Genomic DNA, 19,636 nt, shown 5'->3' with positions numbered 1-19,636 from the left:
CCTGCAGATTCCTCAGCTGACAGAGAACTTGCATGTGGAAGTTACTGTGCAAACCGTGCAGACTGAAGAGTGCCCCACTTCCCATGAACAGTCTGATATGCTCCCCCTCCTGCTGTGCCCTGTCGCCTCACCTCAGCGTCTCTCTCCTTTGCTTCCCTCAGAGTAGCAGAAAGTCCTTGGAGTTCTCCAGATGACACATTCTCGTCAGGAGATGCCATCTGAGATTTCTCCTCTTGAAGGCACTGAATTAAAGCTTCTTTGCTCTTCAAAGACAGCTTCAACTCCTCAATCAGTCTAAAAGAGAACAAAATTTAAATATTAATTCTGAGCTGCTCTCTTAGCTCAGTGGAGCAGGAGGAGGTAGGAAGCTGGGCCAGACATCTTCAAAGTAGATGTGTCCAATAAATACGCACAAACAGAACTGCATTCTCTCACAGGTCACAGAGCTTGGCCAGAATTTATGGGATGTTAATGAGTCCACGTGTCTCTAGCCTCGTCCAGGAATTTAGCTCTGAGCTGCACCTGGGCTGCTCAAGTCAAGCACTTTCTCAGACCTTCAGCATCCCTCACCAGCAGAAGCAGACTACTGAGTAAGAAATCCCCTCTCTGAAAGAAATCTGTCCCTGAAGTCTAAGCAAACAACCAATCAAGAGCTGTTTGGGTGGGTGTGGATTTAAAAAGCGGGGATATCTCTCCACAGCTAGCAGACAATGCTTAAAAACACCCGTCTCAAGATAACAATCAGACTTCAGGATAAGGCATCCAGTCACCCTGCTCTTAGGTCATAACAACCGAGTTTCATCCGGACCTTGATCAGTACTCAGCAGCTCACAGACAGCTCACCCCAAAGCTTTTCGTGTTCCTCAATGCCTTTGCATATGTTATCAATACCTTCTGCCCAAACCCCTTTCTATCCTTCCTGATAAAACCAGAGTTCCTTAACTGCACCTTCCATCTCTGAGTCTGAGAGAAACGCTGCCACCTACAACCATAACGCCCTCTAGAAGATGTGAACATTTCCCTCTTTGGAACCAAACTCAATGTGCTTGATTAGCTGCTCTGTGACCAAGCTAAGTCATTCTACTTTTCTGAGCCTGTGTTGGCAACTTGAAAAAAGTACACTTCTGACATACAACTGAAATCAACAAATGACAGCTGGCATGCTACTTGTGCATGTGAGGGGTGTGTGTGTGTGTGTGTGTGTGTGTGTGTGTAGGTTAGAGTACAATGTCCAAATTTTCCCACAGTTGTGTTTCCACCTTATTTTGGCTTTGCTGGGCTGGCTAGCAAGCTAGCTCTAGGGATCCGTTTGTCTCTCTGCCTTACAATGCGCGCGATGCATATCGTTACATCCAGCTTTTCATGAGTGCTGGAAATCAGAACTCAGGTCCTTGTGCTCAAATGACAAGCATTTTGTCCAGGAAACTATGTCTCCAAAACCAGCCCTGCCTGTTAAATATTCAACTGTTACTTTGTTGGAAAACTCACCAAAGAGTTCTTTGTTACCTAAGCCTAGAAAGCAACCTAGTTTTGTACAGTAGAGGCCTGGAGATTTAGCAGAGCTGCCCTCGTGAAGCACCTGGCTTCCCTGACAACAGTGAGGTGAGAAGGGAGCAGAAACACCTAGCAGTGCACTGGAATCAGAGCACCATGGGATCAGCTTGCTGGCCCAGAAACCTAAAGAGAGGCGCAATACTGCCCTCTAGGGGTTCAGCTCTGACATAATTAATAAGCAAATGGAGAGCAAAACCTCACCAAATATAAGTTTAAAAGAGAAAGTGGGCGCCTGAACTTAGACAATTAAAGGACACTGGCGGCTCAGCCCATCACGTAGGGCAGAAATCTTGAGCTAGTAAGACACCCACAGGCATTACATCTTTGGGATCAAGAACAGTGAGAACTCACTCTTCTGTGAAATACAATATTTTAAATGCCAGCAACAAATCCAAGCTTTTAAAAATACTATTTAGTTAGAAGAAAACCTATCTATTGGCTATAGTCAGTCTATAGGGCTCCCAACATGATCACCTTCAGATGCAGAACAGCTCAAAACCCAAAATGAAGAAACTAAAGTAGGGAAAATAATGACCCTTTGAAACAGATGGTGTGATGTGGGAAGGTCATTTGTCAATCTGTTGTTTCATTGGTTAATCAATAAAGAAAACTGCTTGGTCTGATAGGTCAGAAAATTAGGTAGGTGGAGTAGACAGAACAGAATGCTGGGAAGAAGGGAAGTGAGCCAGATGCCATGCCGCTCCTCTCCAGGGCAGACGTGATGAAGCTCCAGCCCAAGATGGACATACACTAGAATCTTCCTGGTAAGCCATCACCTCATGGTGCTACATAGATTATTAGATATGGGTTAATCAAGATATGAGAGTTAGCCAAGAAGAGGCTAGATATAATGGGTCAAGCAGTGTTTAAAAGAATACAGTTTGTATGTTTTTTGTTTTGTATTCTTTTTTTTGAGACAGAGTATTTCTGTAGTTTTGGTGCCTATCCTGGACCTATCTCTTTTATTTATTTATTTATGTGTTTGTTTGTTTATTTAAGATTTCTGTCTCTTCCCCGCCACCGCCTCTCATTTCCCTCCCCCTCCCCCAATCAAGACCCCCTCCCTCGCCAGCCCAAAGAGCAATCAGGGTTCCCTGCCCTGTGGGAAGTTATTTTGGGTGCAAATCGAGCCGTGCAGGAGCCGAGCAGGACGAAAAGCAGAACTGCTTGCCTCAACACTACAGTGGTGGGAATCCAGCAAGACACTGGCAGGACCCATGCAAGTAGAGGCCAGACCCCAAGATTCACCAACTCGCCATGCCTAACCGCAGGTTCCTCTGTGTGGTTGATCAGATCCATGTCACCCAGATATAAATAATGACCCTTGCTGCTGTGTTGGGCTAACCTTGTGACCTTGACTTAAATATGGGCTAAGTGAGATTTTGTTCCTAGAGATTTACCAAATGGTTATATCCTAATGGAAAAATCAAGGTGACATCTGGCTGCTGGTCTCTGGGAGTTTAACTGGGACACCTACACTGCTGAGATTGAAAAAATGGTAGACCTGCAAGCCAGGTTTCTATACCTGTCTAGCCAGACCTGTGCACATGCCAGGAATCTAGAAACCCATACTTCAGCTTGCCCACATCCCCTCATGCTCACCTCCCCAGCCCTCATCCTGCCCTACCCCTCACTTCTGCTTGCCAGCACCTCCCCTGGCCCTCACCTCATCCATACCACCACTTGTCTGCCCCTCCACTTACCCCCTCCATTCACCCTCTCCTCTACTCATTCCCTCTCTGCTCACCCTCCTCTCTACTCGCCACCCCCTTCACTCACCCTTCCCTCCATTCACCCTCCCCTCCACTTGCCCCCCCTCCACACATAGATGCTCACAGACGCCAGAGCTCCTGTCCTAACTGGAAACATCATCCTCCTATTTCCCAAAGCCCTTAAAGCCCACTGTGTCCATTTCACCTTCTATCACCTGTTCGCCTCCCTCCCATCCCCGACTTGCGGTCTCAGTTGTCATCATCTATCTGGATGTCTGCATCAGCATGAGAGCCCTGTGACAATCCATCCCCAAGGCAAGCAAAGAACTGCAATAGATGAAAATCTAATCATGTAGGTTCCCCAAGCTCCCCCCTTAATTCTTTTTTTTTTACTGAGAAAAGAAAAAAAAGTTTCAGCCTCCTCCCAGCCTCCCATTTCCCTCCCCCTCCTCCCACCCTTCTCCCCCTCCCCCCCACTCCTCTCCCCCTCCCTCTCCAGTCCAAAGAGCAGTCAGGGTTCCCTGCCCTGTGGAAAGTCCAAGGTCCTGTCCGCTCCGTCCATGTCTAGGAAGGGGAGCATCCAAACTGGCTAGGCTCCCACAAAGCCAGAACATGAAGTAGGAACAAAACCCCCTGCCATTGTCCTTGGCTTCTCATCAGCCCTCATTGTTCGCCATATTCAGAGAGTCCGGTTTTATCCCATGCTTTTTCAGTCACAGTCCAGCTGGCCTTGGTGAGCTCCCAATAGATCAGCCCCACTGTCTCAGTGGGTGGGTGCACCCCTCGTGGTCCTGACTTCCTTGCTCATCTTCTCCCTCCTTCCGCTCCTCATTGGGACCTTGGGAGCTCAGTCCAGTGCTCCAGTGTGGGTCTCTGTCTCTATCTCCATCCATCACCAGATGAAGGTTCTATGATGTTATGCAAGATATTCATCAGTATTGTTATAGCATAGGGTCATTTCAGGTTCCCTATCCTCAGCTGCCGAAGGAACTAACTGGGGACATCGCCTTGGGCTCCTGGGAGCCACTCTAGGCTCAAGTCTCTTGCCAACACTAAGGTGGCTCCCTTGACTACGAATTGTGCTTAAGTGCTCCCCTGGCCAACCTTCCTATATCCCAATCATCCTATTTCCCCAAGTTCCCCCCATCCTCCCCTTCTCACTTTTCTCTCCCGATCTTCTCTTACCCCCATCCCACCCCACCACCAAGATCCCAATTTTCTCCACGGAAATTTTGTCTACTTCCCATAGCCAAGAGGATAACTATGTTTTTCCTTGGGTTCACCTTCTTATTTAGCTTCTTTAGGTTCACCAATTGTAGACTCCGTGACCCTTATTTATGGCTAGAAACTAATTATGAGTGAGTACATCCCATGTTCACCTTTTTGGGTCTGGGTTACCTCACTCAGGATAGTGTTTTCTATTTCCATCCATTTGCATGCAAAATTCAAGAAGTCATTGTTTTTTACCACAGCATAGTACTCTAAAGTGTATATATTCCACACTTTCTTCATCCATTCTTCCATTGAAGGGCATCTAGGTTGTTTCCAGGTGCTGGCTATTACAAATAATACTGCTATGAACATAGTTGAACAAATGCTTTTGTCATATTATAGGGCATCTCTTGGGTATATTCCCAAGAGTGGTATTGCTGGGTCCAGGGGTAGGTTGATCCCGAATTTCCTGAGAAACCGAAACACTGATTTCCAAAGTGGTTGCACAAGTTTGCATTCCCACCAGCAATGGATGAGGGTACCCCTTCCTCCACAGCCTCTCCAGCAAAGGCTATCATTGGTGTTTTTGATTTTAGCCATTCTGACAGGTGTAAGATGATATCTCAAAGTTGTTTTGATTTGCATTTCCCTGATCGCTAAGGAGGTTGAGCATGACCTTAGGTGTCTTTTGGCCATTTGAACTTCTTCTGTTGAGAATTCTCTGTTCAGTTCAGTGCCCCATTTTTTAATTGGGTTAATTAGCATTTTAAAGTCTAGTTTCTTGAGTTCTCTATATATTTTGGAGATCAGACCTTTGTCTGTTGCGGGGTTGGTGAAGATCTTCTCCCAGTCAGTAGGTTGCCTTTTTGTCTTAGAGACAGTGTCCTTTGCTTTACAGAAGCTTCTCAGTTTTAGTAGGTCCCATTTATTCAATGTTGCCCTTAATGTCTGTGCTGCTGGGGTTATACATAGGAAGCGATCTCCTGTGCCCATCTGTTGTAGGGTACTTCCCACTTTCTCTTCTATCAGGTTCAGTGTGTTCGAACTGATATTGAGGTCTTTAATCCATTTGGACTTGAGTATTGTGCATGGTGATAGATATGGATCTATTTTCATTCTTCTACAGGTTGAAATCCAGTTGTGCCAGCACCATTTGTTGAAGATGCTTTCTTTCTTCCATTGTATACTTTTAGCTCCTTTATCGAAAATGAGGTGTTCATAGGTTTGTGGGTTAAAATCCGGGTCTTCTATACAATTCCATTGGTCGACTTCTCTGTTTTTTATGCCAGTTCCACACTGTTTTCACTACTGTAGCTCTGTAATAGGGTTTGAAATCAGTGATGGTAATGCCTCCAGAAGATCCTTTATTGTATAGGATTGTTTTTGCTATCCTGGGGTTTTTGTTTTTCCATATAAAGTTGATTATTGTCCTCTCAAGATCTGTGTAGAATTTTGATGGGACCTTGATGGAGATTGCATTGAATCTATAAATTGCCTTTGGTAGAACTGCCATTTTTACTATGTTGATCCTCCCAATCCAAGAGCAAGGGAGGTCCTTCCATTTTCTGGTATCCTCTCTAATTTCTTTCTTCAATGCCTTAAAGTTCTTGTAAAATAGATCTTTCACTTCCTTGGTTAGAGTTACCCCAAGATATTTTATGCTGTTTATGGCTATCATGAAAAGTGAAGCTTCTCTGATTTCCCTCTCTGCTTCCATATCCTTTGTGTATAAGAGGACGACTGATTTTTTGGAGTTGATCTTGTATCCTGCCACATTACTAAAGGTGTTTATCAGCTGTAGGAGTTCTTTGGTGGAGTTTTTGGGGTCACTTATGTACACTATCATATCATCTGCAAATAATGAAAGTTTAACTTCTTCCTTTCCAATTCGAATCCCCTTGATCCCATTATGTTGTCTTATTGCTATTGCTAGAACTTCAAGCACTATATTGAAGAGGTATGGCGAGAGTGGACAGCCTTGTCATGTTCCTGAGTTTAGTGGGATGGCATTGAGTAGAGGCAGGTCAATGAGAAATGGAGAATTCTGGGAAGTAGGAAGCCCAATCCTCCACAATTGTGACTAGGGACAGAGGAAGCAAGGTGTGACTGCCTGGCTGAAAAAGGTACTGAGCCAGGTGGCTAACACAAATAAGAATAATGGGATAATGTAAATTATGAGAGATAATAAAAAGCCTGAGCTAATTGGCCAATCAGTTTATAGTTACTGTAGATCTCTGTGTGATTTCTGTGGGACTTAAAGAATGCGGGAACTGGGCAGGATATAAAACCTCGGACAACACAGTAAAGTATTTTTATGGAATAGATCACAGTCATACTAACTAGTACCACAACTGGCTGCTTTTTAAATCTCACTCTGTCTAATTTATCACTTAAACTCAAACACAGATATGTAAGTATTGGTGAAGGTGCACACCAAGTGAAGGCTGAATACAGTCAGGATTGTCTCAGTTCAAGAATGCCTACTTAACATGAGAGGCTTCTATTGGAACATTCACACTGAATTTGTAAACATTAACGAGAAACCACTGTTTGCCCCATCCAATCCTGATCCTTCTCTTCCTGCCTCCACTCTATCCACCTAGCCAACTAGATAAGCTTGGGTTTTAGCAAGGCAGGTCTCCTTTACAAAGACTTTTTATTTCCTCCTTTGTTCCTAGTCACCACTACTAAGAATTCTCCTTTCTCCCCCTATGGCTACTCAGACATTCTACTGTAGTCTAATTCATTCCTTGGGATCCTTAACCCCAATTTAGCTTTCTTAGTTCTCCAAGAAAGACAAGCCCATAGGCCTTCTAAGGACTTCCTGCCAATCAAAAGGGAAAAGGATCATGAAATAAAACAATGACTTACATAGAATTTCTAGATGTGATACTTCTTCACTGTTCATGAATGCTACCTAGCAGAGAAGTCAGCAAAAGGAACACCTTCTCTTCCTGAAAACATGGTCAAGACCTGGATGGAGGTGGGTGGTTCTTGGACTTCCCACAGGGCAGGGAACCCTGATTGCTCTTTGAGCTGAAGAGGGAGGGGGACTTGATTGGGGGAGAGGGAGGGAAATGGGAGGCGGTGGCGGGGAAGAGACAGAAATCTTTAATAAATTAATTAATTAATAAAAAAACATGGTCAAGAAAAAATGAATCGCAAAGGGATAGATGGGGCTAATAACTCATTTTCTGCACCAAGGTCCAGATACAACACTTCTATTTCACAGATCAAAAGTAAGAAAAGGGGGCCAACTTCTGACCTTCATGCATTTATGCACACATACACCAAATATAAAATTAAAAAATACCTGAAGTAAGAGGGTACTGAAATATGGAAACCAAGACCACAGGCTCCCTCAATACTGACTCAGTCCTCTGAAAGAGAGAATCCCAGAAGATGTGCTCTGCTGATTTCCTAAGCCCAAACTGAAAACGAAGTTGCAGAAGGAAATTTCAACTTCTTCTTCACAGGTTTTGTCAAAAGTTTGGCTACAGGATACACTGGTCATTAGAGTGGGCCTAACAGCCCTACTGCCCATCCATTTCCCTGACACAACAACACACATTTTATTCTCAACGCACTGAAGAACTCTGTATTTGATCTACAATGCTCTTTGTTCTATAACGCTGCTTAATTTCAGCCTGTAGCCAACATTAAAATCCATGATGGGAAACGGATAACACAAAATTCACTAGCACTCATTGTGGGGACATCACCACTTACTGCTCCTTGTGGAAAGAACCACCAGTGCACTTTACCTCTGCTAGGGCCAAGCAAAACTGGCTTTCTCCTGAATCCAGGCTTGTTTTACCTCATGGGTAATACAAACCTCAGGCCCATAGGGATACTTTTCCTTTTGTCTACCAGGAAGCTGCAGCCAAGCTAAACACTAGACTTAGGGTCTCAGCACCCCTTTCTAACATGAACTTGTCTAGTGACCACCTCTCGCCCACTACTATCTTGTTCCTGTTTCTCTCATGCCCAGTCTTCTATCTTGCTGTGTTAACTGCACTCCAGGAAGGTAGTCCACTCTAGAGAAGAACAATGACAGATAGGAGGGAGAGAAAGGCTAGGTTTTCTCCCTCTCCAGATGATGAGACCTGAGCTTCCCAGGGAGCAGATCCAAACCTGTCCTTGTCTTCCAGAGCCAGAGTCAACTCCAGGTCCTGCCCCTGCATCTTCTTCATCTCAGAGAGCTTGCTTTCCAAGCTGAGGCGAAATGCCTTCTCTGTTTCCGTCTCTGCAAAGGCCTTCTCCAGTTCTGCTTGGGCCGCTTTCACATCCTACAGTTAAATTAAATGCATTTGATGCAATTTTTCAATACAATTGGGAACATTTTGAAAGAAAATTGGATTAAAATATAAATATTTATGACTTTTTCTCCGGCACATTTCCCCTCCCTGAATGTACTATACATGGAAAGAATACGTAATAAATATATTTGCAAACCATTTTTCCCTCTTGTATTGGAAGAGTAATGGGCACTTCCAATGGAAAAGAGTCAGCTCTACAAGAACTGTACTTTTGGTTTTGAAAAATCAGATCAATATTTACAACTTCAATGAGAACAAGAAGAAATGCGCTTCTCAATACTAAAACATGCATAAGTCCCAGAGTCGCCCTAATCTCCATGCAAATTCATCCCACAGCCCACCGCCCCCCACTATTTCTTTTTAAGATAATGGCTACACATTTCTAAAATGCATTTCTGTATCTCCAAGGTGATTTAAGTGGTGAAGAGCTCTATGCTTTTCCTGAGTGCTCAGAGAAGCCACCATGGAAATTATCTTCTAAATCATTTAGACCATGTGTCTGTTGGGGGAAGGCTCTGGTGCGCACGCAAGTGATCTGGAACAGGCCTGACTCTCCACCCACACAGACCACTGCCTCAAGATCACACCGCAAACATAAAAGTCAAATAGACGTGGGTTCAAAGTGCAGCTCTCCTATGATACTTGCTGTGTGACCCGGTTCTTATTCCAGAAGACAAGAAACCCAACATTCCATCAACGAGCTGCTGGGAGACTGCCAACACCTGGCACCCAGAAGCAAAAGCCTGGCCTCTCTTCCCCACCCTTTCCACTAACTATCTGTTTAAGAGGCTTGTCTGTCGCTCCATATTTCTTAGGCAGCAAACAACAATGCCTGTTGTTTGCTGAGTGTCTACTAAATGCCAGGCTCTGAAGCAAGAAGTCTTATATCACATTTGATCTTGACCTAACCCTAAGTGTTGTGGACCGAGACAACAGAATGTTAGAGCCTAAAATGTGGCCAGATCACCTGACCTTTACCACCTGTGTGACCTTCAGCAAATGACCTGGTCACCTTGTGCCTAATATTTCAATACGTTTAAAAAAGAGAAAAAGAGAGAGAGGGAGAAATGGAAGTAGTTAGCACATAGGTTTCTTAGAAGGATAGCTAAGCACACACGTGAGGCTTAGCAGGAGAACTCTATCTGTGGGGAGGTCTCATAGCTTAGTATGTGTTCTTGTTACTGCAGCCAGTGCGACAAGCTGGTGCTTCTGTGTTCAATTCACAAGGGCAAATGCTTCACCCAATGGGATAAATGCAGCAAGCTACAAAGCAGGAGCACTGGGAAGTACTCATGGGACAAACAAAGTGCTGCATCAAGAGGTGACAACTTTCTCAAGTGTCTTGATTAAGGGTGTGGTGGGTGGTGGTTGTGATGACTTGAATACGAGCGCCCCACCCCTAAAACCCCAATACTATACATTTACAGATCTAAATGCTTGGTAAATAGGGAAAGGCACTATTGGGAAATAAGGCTTTGTAGGATTTGGTGTGGTGGCACTAGAAGAAGCCTGTTACTGGGGGTGGGCTTTGGGGTTTCAAATGTTCAAGCCAGGCCCAGAATCTCTCTCTACCTGCCTTTCCAGATATATAGCCCTCAACTACCTCTCCAGCACCATGTCCGCTTTCACTCTTCCATGCTTCCTGCTATGATGATAATGGACTGAACCTCTAAACTGTAAACCAGTCCCAATTGAATGTTTTCCTTTATAAAAAATTTTGTGGTCAAGCCGGGTAGTAGTGGTGCATGCCTTTAATCCCAGCACTGGGGAGGCAGGGGCAGAGGCAGAGGCAGAAGGATCTCTGTGAGTTTGAGGCCAGCTTGATCTACAAGAGCTAGTTCCAGGACGGCCTCCAAAGCTACAAAGAAACCCTGTTTCAAAAAAAAAAAAAAAAAGTTTGTTGTGGTCATGGTGTCTTTCACAGCAAAAGAAATGCTTAGACAGTAGTATGTGCTTATAATTACAGTATTTGAGAAGCTGAAACAGGAGGATTGCAAGTCTGAGAGCAAACTCTCTACCTACCAGATCCTGCCTCAAAAATAAATAAATAAATATCATAATAATTATTAATATATAGATCAGCCCAATCTAAATTCTGAAAGGCTCGAAATACAAAACTTTCTGATTATCAACATGTCAAAAATAGAAAATTTAAAACCTGACCTCATGTGATGGGTTGTAGTCAAACACAGCCATGTTAAAATATTGCCCAAAATTCCCTAATTACATATATAATGCATACGTAAAATATAAGTGAATTCTGTGTCTAGTCTTGGAGCCCAACCCTAAGATATCTCATTAGTTATATAAAAATGTTCAATAAGAATAATAGTAAGAATAATAAACTCAAACCTAAACTACTTCTGGATCCAAGCACTTCAGGAAAGGGCTACTCAAACTGTGGTTCTTAATGCTAGCTTAAAATAGAGGAACACTGTCTATTGTCCCAACCAGAGGCAGATGTTTAGCCGGGTCACAGCAGCTGCTGACAGAAGGAAGAGCACAGGAAGCTGTGGTGTCCACTAGAAAAGAGCAGCCACTCAGTTCTCCAAGATCCTGGACAGAGGCTGGCGAGAGGACAAGAGCCGGGCGGGCAGGCAATAGCCGAGCAGCAGCAATCTGAGTGTGGTCTTCCTCAGGGCTACACTCCTTCAGTGGGGCTCAGCAACCACCTGGGCCAGTTAGTACTTCTCTCTGTACCTCAGGGTCCTCACAGGAAGGAGACAACGAGGTAAATTACAGGGGCAGAGTGCCTACATGAGGCCAGACCCAAAGGACACCCAGTAACTGCTGCAGTAAGGTGATGCTCATGGAGAAAGGAGGCCATCACACACTCCCCAGGCCTGACCACAGCATCTCCAGACTTACTTCTTCTAGAAGATGTATCCTTTCCGTCAGGAGGTCTTCAACCTGCTGCACCTTCCTCCTCGCATCTTCTTTCACGCGCTGGACTTCAGAACCTCCCCCTTTGGTGAGACTCTCCACTGCTTTGCTGCAGAGAGGCAAAGGGCAGGCTGAGTCGGGGGCCTGTCTGATGACAATTTCCCCAGCCCCAAAAGATAAGGGGTATTTGTCAGTCATTCCTCCCATTTGCCTGAGCTAAGTTTCCTTTAAAAAAAAAATAATAACACTTATAATTCAGAAACGGGGTGGGGGGTACTTATCCCACAGGATAGAATTAACATTTTAACACACAGCCTGTCAGGGCTCTACCTACTCACACAGAACCATGTAGTGTATACTAGTGAACTAACCTGGACAGTGAATCACTCACTATGCTGAGAACACGCTTTAGAAAGTCAGTAAACATGAATCTGCATCATCATCCTAACGACTGTATCACTATACGGAACATACTTTATGAAGTCAAGTCTCTAAGCTGCTTCTGATGAACACATGTGACTAACACCAAGATCTAAGAAGAGGTGCCTGGTACCGAGAAACTGCTCACTACACATTAGTGTTGTGACTTAATGGTTTCTAGGGACACACTACTAGAAGGGGAATCCCTGAGCCCAAGGGTAAGCACACTTTAATATTCTTGATGGCAGCTGCCAATTTTCCTGCTAGTACTCTTACACCAGAGGTATAGAAGGTGGTACAGGAACCATTGGGCAAAGAAGCAGCATGCAACAAGCAGATCTGTGAGGTTAGCATTTGCATGCTCCACCTTGCACCAGCCTGAGGGCAAACGTTTTAAGTACACCAAAATGGATCCAGCACACACTACGACTTAGGGTGAGAGAGGGACTTGGGTGCAAGCACCCTGCACCTGGTATTGTGATATTAAATGTCCAGGGCACTGGGCTGTGGCCTTAGAATGTTCTCTCTGTGGGAGACACTAAACCAGACACAGGGCCATGAGCAGTGATGCAGAAAGAGAGGTGCTGGCTGCAGCTGTGAGACTTCTGTCCTCCCTGCATCCTCAATGGCTGCAGTCTCCAGAAGGAAAACTGAGGAAATGGCTCCACCTAAAGCTGGCTTCTCAGAAAAACAACAGCAGAAGAATTAAACAAAACTCCTTGCCACTCTGTACCTCACTTGACTCCAGGAGTATATTAATTTCCCTAACCCAAAGCCCTGTAACCAGATGCTCACACACTGGACCACGTGAACCATTCACCAGAACAGGGCACCTAAAGGGCTCTCCTGGCTGTCCAAGCTCCCACAGAAATCACCTGCAAACAGAGCCCTTATTGAAGAGTTTTCCTTTCAGCAAGGCTTCAGAAAGCCACCACAATATCACAATAATAGAATCCAGTGTGAATAACTGAAAGGAGGAACACCGGCTCGGGCTGGACAGATTTGCTTCTAAATTCTCACTCTATCCCAACCCCAGTGTGGCTCTGGGTAAAATTTCTAGCCTCAGTAAATAAGTTGTTACACCTCAGTCTCCTCATGAGGGAAATGAGATGATTACCTCTTGGAACTAATGGGCTACCACAAGGGGTCCTCTGCAGGCCTGCCTCAGTACTCTGCAGGTTCCCCCTCCCACCCTGCTGGGAGGCCTCTCCTGTGAGGCCAGGGCAGCACAAACCCTGCTGTGCTGCTGAGAGGCCTCCTGCCACCCCTCAGCTGGAGTCTGAGCTCAGAACAGATCAGCCCCTGCCAGAACCTAGGCCAACATGCTTCCTTCCTGATCACTGCCCTAAGTGTCCTCAGCCCCCACTCACTCAGCTCACTTCTGGGACCAGGGCTGTCTCCAGTTCACAGTGACTCACAGTCATTTCCATCACTCCTCAAGGGGCATTACAGACAAGAACAACTGTGCACTGCCTCCTCTCTTTCCCAAGCTGTAGACAAAGATTTTTACCTTTTCTGCATGTCTCAATGTGTGGCTCGCACACATGTGTATGGAGGACAAAGGGTGTCACTGTCTTCTATTGCTCTCATCCTTATTTTTTTTTAAACAGGTGTATCACTGACCCTGTAACTCCTTAAACATCATCCTCATCTCCCCTGCCACCACACCCCAGGTTACAAACACCTTTCCCACATTTGATATGGGCACTGGGAATCCAAACTCAGGTCCCTATACTTCCACAACAAACACTTAGAACACTTAGCACCCCTCCAGCTCCTACACAGATGGTTCTGGTTCTGAATTCTTTCTACCTGGGTGCTCAGGATGTTTTAGCCATGGAGCTGTATAGTGCCCTGTATGGCCCCTTTCCTCTGCTGCACTCTGGACTCCCTTCCATCAGCCCAGATCTAATCTTGCCATTTCACTGCCTGAATCACATATGCTGTCAAGAGGCTGTACAATTTTGAACAACTACTAGCATTATTCACTTTGTTTGTGTTTTAGTTATACCAGTAAAATAAACTCACAAAGATAAATGTTCCAACGTTTCATTTATCATCTTTGTATTTTACAGTTACTGTAGCAATAAAATTTATACTCAGCAGTATGGTGCAATTTGCCTCTGTTAATGGAATTATTATTTTTTGTTTGTGTTTTAAAGCTACAGAGATAAAATTTACTCCCAACAATATGACTGCTTTTGTTTTTAATGCCCCCTTATTGTAATTTATACACAGAACAATGGAAGACCAAGCAAGCACACAAATATGTTTACTTCACATCAAGCCAGAGTGGGCTCGGGAGCTACAGCAGAGCCAACTTGCTACAATTTTCTGGATCTTAGCTTTCTCTTCACTGACACGGGTAGACTGGCAGCCTCACACAACCGCCAAGCACAGGACATACAAGTTTGGGACAAAGGAGGATCGGAACCAGTGCTTATTCTCTCCCTCTGCCATTTTGTTTTTTCTCTTGTAGAATCTGGGCTACAAGTACAGACCTGGGCTTGTAGATCCTATGAAAGAGTACAGATCTGGCTTGTAGATCCTATGAAAGAGTACAAGAACTGGCTTGGAGATCCTATGAAAGAGTACAGAACTGGCTTGGAGATCCTATGAAAGAGTACAGACCTGGCTTGTAGATCCTATGAAAGAGTACAGAACTGGCTTGGAGATCCTATGAAAGAGTACAGAACTGGCTTGTAGATCCTATGAAAGAGTACAGACCTGGCTTGGAGATCCTATGAAAGAGTACAGACTTGGCTTGGAGATCCTATGAAAGAGTACAGAACTGGCTTGTAGATCCTATGAAAGAGTACAGACCTGGCTTGGAGATCCTATGAAAGAGTACAGACCTGGCTTGTAGATCCTATGAAAGAGTACAGAACTGGCTTGGAGATCCTATGAAAGTGTACAGACCTGGCTTGTAGATCCTATGAAAGAGTACAGACCTGGCTTGTAGATCCTATGAAAGAGTACAGACTTGGCTTGGAGATCCTATGAAAGAGTACAGAACTGGCTTGTAGATCCTATGAAAGAGTACAGACCTGGCTTGTAGATCCTATGAAAGAGTACAGAACTGGCTTGGAGATCCTATGAAAGAGGATCAGACCTGGCTTGTAGATCCTATGAAAGAGTACAGAACTGGCTTGGAGATCCTATGAAAGAGGATCAGACCAAGAGTTGTACACCAGCTTTCCACTCAGTGTGAAAGAACCTTCCATAAACATTTTCCTTGTTACTATTTTTTAACCTTCAACATTTCCTCTAGATTATTTCCATTCAAATTAGAGTTGTCCTTTTCCTGTGGCAGAGCCCCATGTTCTACCCCTTCCCCAGCCAAAACTCAACTCAAAATAGCTGATAGAATTAAACTAACAAGACAACATCAACATCTACCATAGACAAACTGCTGGGCTCTGGGAAGTAGGAGCAAAAGGGAAAGGGCCATCAGCAAATATGAGGTAGTCACTGAAAGACCACTTAGACACACCATGCACACACTATGTCAATACATGAAAGATTTAAAAAAAAAAAGTGAGAGTTGACGTCTAACCTAAGTTCTGACCTTTCTAAGGCCACAGCCCTTCTCTTTACAAGGCCTGATTCCCTCCTCTATAAAATGAGGGTCTTCCTTGAATAATGATATGTTTGGGCGCGAAAGTGTTTAGACACGGAAAAGAGATACCCACATAGGATGGACACCATATGACGGAGAAGTCTATGAAAGAGGCAAGTGCAGGCTACAAGGATCCCTGTCTGAGTCTTTTAGAACAAGGAGAGGATGGGAAGGCACTGGGCTGGGAAAGCAAGGAAGGGAAGGCAACTGTTCAGAAGCTAGAGTAAGAACAGTTATGGAACGTCTGGGATGTGAGAAAGAGGTGGTAGAGAGGAAGCTGAAATTGTTAAGTCAATGTCAGCATCCATCAATAGAGCTCATGACCTTAATCCCAAAGAGCCTCTCCTTGTGTGGTGGTTTGAATAAGAAATGCCCCACACAGGCTCTTCTTGTACTTAAACACTTGGTCCCTGGTTGATGACACTGTTTGGGAAAGTTATAGTACCTTGCTGAAGGAAGAATGCCACTGGGGGTGGGCTTTGAGGTTTTGTATACTGGGAATAATCTCCCCCCCCCCTTTTTATTCTCCTGTTCCCTGTTTGTGGATAAAAAAAAAAAGTGATCAGTCAGCTTCCTGCTTCTGCCACGCTTTCCCTGTCATGATGGATGTTATCCCTCCGAAACTATAAGCTAAAATAAACCTTTTCTCTGTCCAAATCACTTCTGTCAAGCTATTTTATCACAGCAATAGAACTATGACTAATACATGCAACATCTCCCTTCTCACCCATCACCAAGAACGGGACTGTGCTTCCTAAGGCTCTTCCCATTAGCCATCCATCCATGTCAGCACTCAGCTCACCTCACCCACCCGGCTGGTTTCCTCACTGGTCTCCTGGCACCCTCACAATACCTCTTCCACCCAACATTCAGAATGGCCTTTCTGAAAAGCAAACTCCGTACTGTGTCACTTACTTATCTAACCTTAGAACAAAGACCAAAATGCCTAGTGCCGCTACTCTCCTCCTATTTCCTCAGACTTGCCACAGTCTCTTCCTAGACACATCTCCATTTACGCATCCGCCTAATTCTACTGGCACCTCATACTGCATGTCAAATGTCATCTCCACAGGTGTACCTTTCCTATTTTGCTGTCTACATATCTGCTACCACACCTACAAACTTTCACGGCTCCCTTTCTCTTTACAGTTCTTCTCCCAACCTGCATTCATACATTTGCTAATGTAAATATCTCATCATAATCATTCCCAGAAGAATGCAAGTGTCGTGTAGCTGTTTGGATCACCACTGTATCACCAGGAGCCTCATACAGTGCACACACAACTGCCATTTGATAAGAATCTTCTAAATAAGTTAACAAAAAACTGGTCAGATCACGAAGGGCCTTGAATATAAAGCCTGGCATTTAGGAAAATATACAAATATGCATGCAAGTACCCAAAGTGTCCCTTCCTGAGTGACAGTATTGAGAAATATATATGAGCCCTTGTGAGCAGAAATTCCAATGTATATGTACTTTGCCAAAAACAAGTACTACCCAAGATGTTTAGGGTAAGGCGATGACTATTAAGAAGAGCAAGTCACATACTGATTTTGGATCTGGTACAAGAGACTTGATTCAGTGCCCAAACAATGAGCCACTTCCAAAAGAAAAAAACTACAATGAAGATCTTAGTCTCGGTATATTTATTAATTTATTCACTCATTCAGGGCCACTCAGAAAAGGAGCCTGTGCCTAGGAGTCTCTGGTCTGCCTATAAGCTACAACAGCCAACTTGGAGCTACCAGACTCAGCGATGGTCCAGCCTGGAGTGCTCAAGCATGTTCCCGGGGCTCCATACCCAACAGGAGTTCCACTGTCATGTCAAGAGAAGCACTTCTACACAGACGTCCAAGGAGCCCTTGTGGACTACCTGGGAAGACCTCCCACTCTTCTGGAGCAAACTCTGGGCACATTCTGGGGTCTCCACTTGTCACACCACAAGCCTCCAGCACACCTCTAGAACACCCTAGTTGCTCATAGTGTGCCTCAGGGGAGCCTACAGCTATGGGGTTGGGTTGTGAGTGGTGTCCCTGCAGAGCTTCATTGTATGGTGCTAGTAATTCTGGAGTCAGGCGGTCTACAGGTCAACACTCAATAAAGATTCAAATAAATTTACTTATTAATAGATATAGTAGGTTTCTAACTTTTAAGCATTAAAACCCAACAATTTCCTTTAAACAACATACTACAAGAGTCCCTAGGACACAAAACAGGCTTAAAACAAGTTACTAGCTGAAACCATCCCTCTGCCTCCCAGCCTTACCCACTAGAACCCCCCTCTACTCCTTGGCATTTTCATCAGTGAGAACGAATGAGCTCCCAAAACACAACACAGGTGGCTTGACTCTCACAAACACGGCTGGGGAAGGAAGCTAGACCCAAAAAGGACCTACTGTATGATTCCAATTATATAACGTTCAAAAATAGGCAGAACAAAGTAATTATGTTGAGAGCAGTGCGTGTCCTGGGAAAAGGGAGAGGCTGTGAGAACATGAAGGCAAGGGGGCTTTCTGGAAGCTTGATGAAGCTTCCTTTCTGGCTCAGATGGGGGTCTCACATAGTGTTTTGCTTCATACAAGTCCATCACACTTTGCCCTTAAGTCCTGTACATCTTCCTATAACTACAATACTTTAAAAAACAGTTGACAAACAATTTAATAAAAACTACAAGCTCCAAGGAGCGTCAGATGCCAGTCAGAAAACAAGTGGCTTAAAGAAGCAGCTGGTTGTGCTTCACTGCCCAGCCCAACACCCACCCGTGGGACCCGACGGCCAAGCTCTTGGTTGACGGGTACTCACGAGGCACTGATGAGCAACTGATCTCTCTCCTGGAGCTTCTGCTTCAGACTTTCCACTTCCACCTTGAGTTCAATGTTCTTCCAGAGCAAAAAGGTAAGAAAAGACACAGTGTAAGGTACAGGAATAGCAAGCGCTGATGGTGGCCAAGCTACTCTGGCTTGGACTAACTATGCTACACTTGCAATTGCAGATGTTACACTCAAAAGCCTCATTAGCCCTGAAGCACAGAAAAAGGGAATTATTAAGGACTGTGGGTCTCAAGAGAAAGCCCTGGATTCCCATAGGACTTGGAACAATGATGTAAATGTTCCAGTGTCTAACAGCCAGAGCATTCAATCACCTAGGCACAAATGTCACATTAGCGGGGCTGACGTAAAAATTGTTTGCCCTCCACCAAGCAAATTTACAGTCTGCTTTTCCCATTCAAAGGCAATTACTCCTAGCTGTTTACAATCACTCATGTGGTTGTTGCAGTAGGAGCGTGCTACAGACTTAACGAAAATAAAATAAGACTTGTGAATGGATAAATGGGAGACCTCAGTATAACCTGTCACATTTCAGTGTGAGATTTCAGGACACTCACAAAAGGCCCCAGCTTAGGTGGGAAGCCATCTCTAAGGGATATCACAGAGTCATTAACCTTTTTTCCCTTAAGGGACTAGAACAAAGGAAGTCACACATGGCCCTGGGCTCACAACTGACTCACAGGAGAACACAAAGACAAAATTTATGGCAGGTGGCAGTCAGTGGGAGGCAACAGGGACATGGTAGGCTTCTCACTTTGCCCCAAATGCAGTCGAGAGAGCATGCACAAAGCAGTCATGTCCTGGAGACTAGCATACGGCATGCAAAGGAGTGATAGCAAATCAAGATTTCTCTGAATTCTCACTTTTTTTTTAATAATGCATGTGGATTTTACATTTTCTTCTACCACGTTTGTATTTTTTAAAATAATAACACTTTTATAAAATTTATAATCCAAAGGATATTTCTCCCTCCTTCCTGCCTAGTGGCTCTGGGGAGAGGAGCACGCAGAGTCAAGAGTGCAGTCCACACTGAAGGACACAGCCCATTCACTGTGGACACTCATGTATTCACTTCACACACACCTGAG

General features: G+C 44.5%; 1 protein-coding gene across 4 annotated transcripts in view; it reads right to left on the bottom strand.

Moving 5' to 3' along the window:
* Cdk5rap2 (CDK5 regulatory subunit associated protein 2) overlaps positions 1-19,636 on the bottom strand; it is a 191,490-nt gene that overhangs the window by 138,358 nt on the left and 33,496 nt on the right. For 3 of the 4 annotated variants that reach the window (XM_041632521.1, XM_041632522.1, XM_041632523.1), the window contains exons 5-8: positions 18,523-18,599; positions 11,666-11,789; positions 8,613-8,767; positions 132-294 (exon numbers count right to left, since the gene is read on the bottom strand). In XM_041632521.1, the coding sequence (XP_041488455.1) occupies positions 132-294; positions 8,613-8,671 (222 nt within the window). In that variant the 5' untranslated portion in view covers positions 8,672-8,767; positions 11,666-11,789; positions 18,523-18,599. The remainder of the gene's footprint in view (positions 1-131; positions 295-8,612; positions 8,768-11,665; positions 11,790-18,522; positions 18,600-19,636) is intronic. The other variant, XM_041632524.1, reaches the window with a different exon arrangement.

The sequence above is a fragment of the Microtus oregoni genome, unplaced genomic scaffold (assembly GCF_018167655.1).
Source record: "Microtus oregoni isolate MIOR12 unplaced genomic scaffold, Mior012 000041F_ref0000270, whole genome shotgun sequence".
NCBI lineage: Eukaryota > Metazoa > Chordata > Mammalia > Rodentia > Cricetidae > Microtus > Microtus oregoni.
This window is presented reverse-complemented; position numbering and strand designations above follow the sequence as displayed.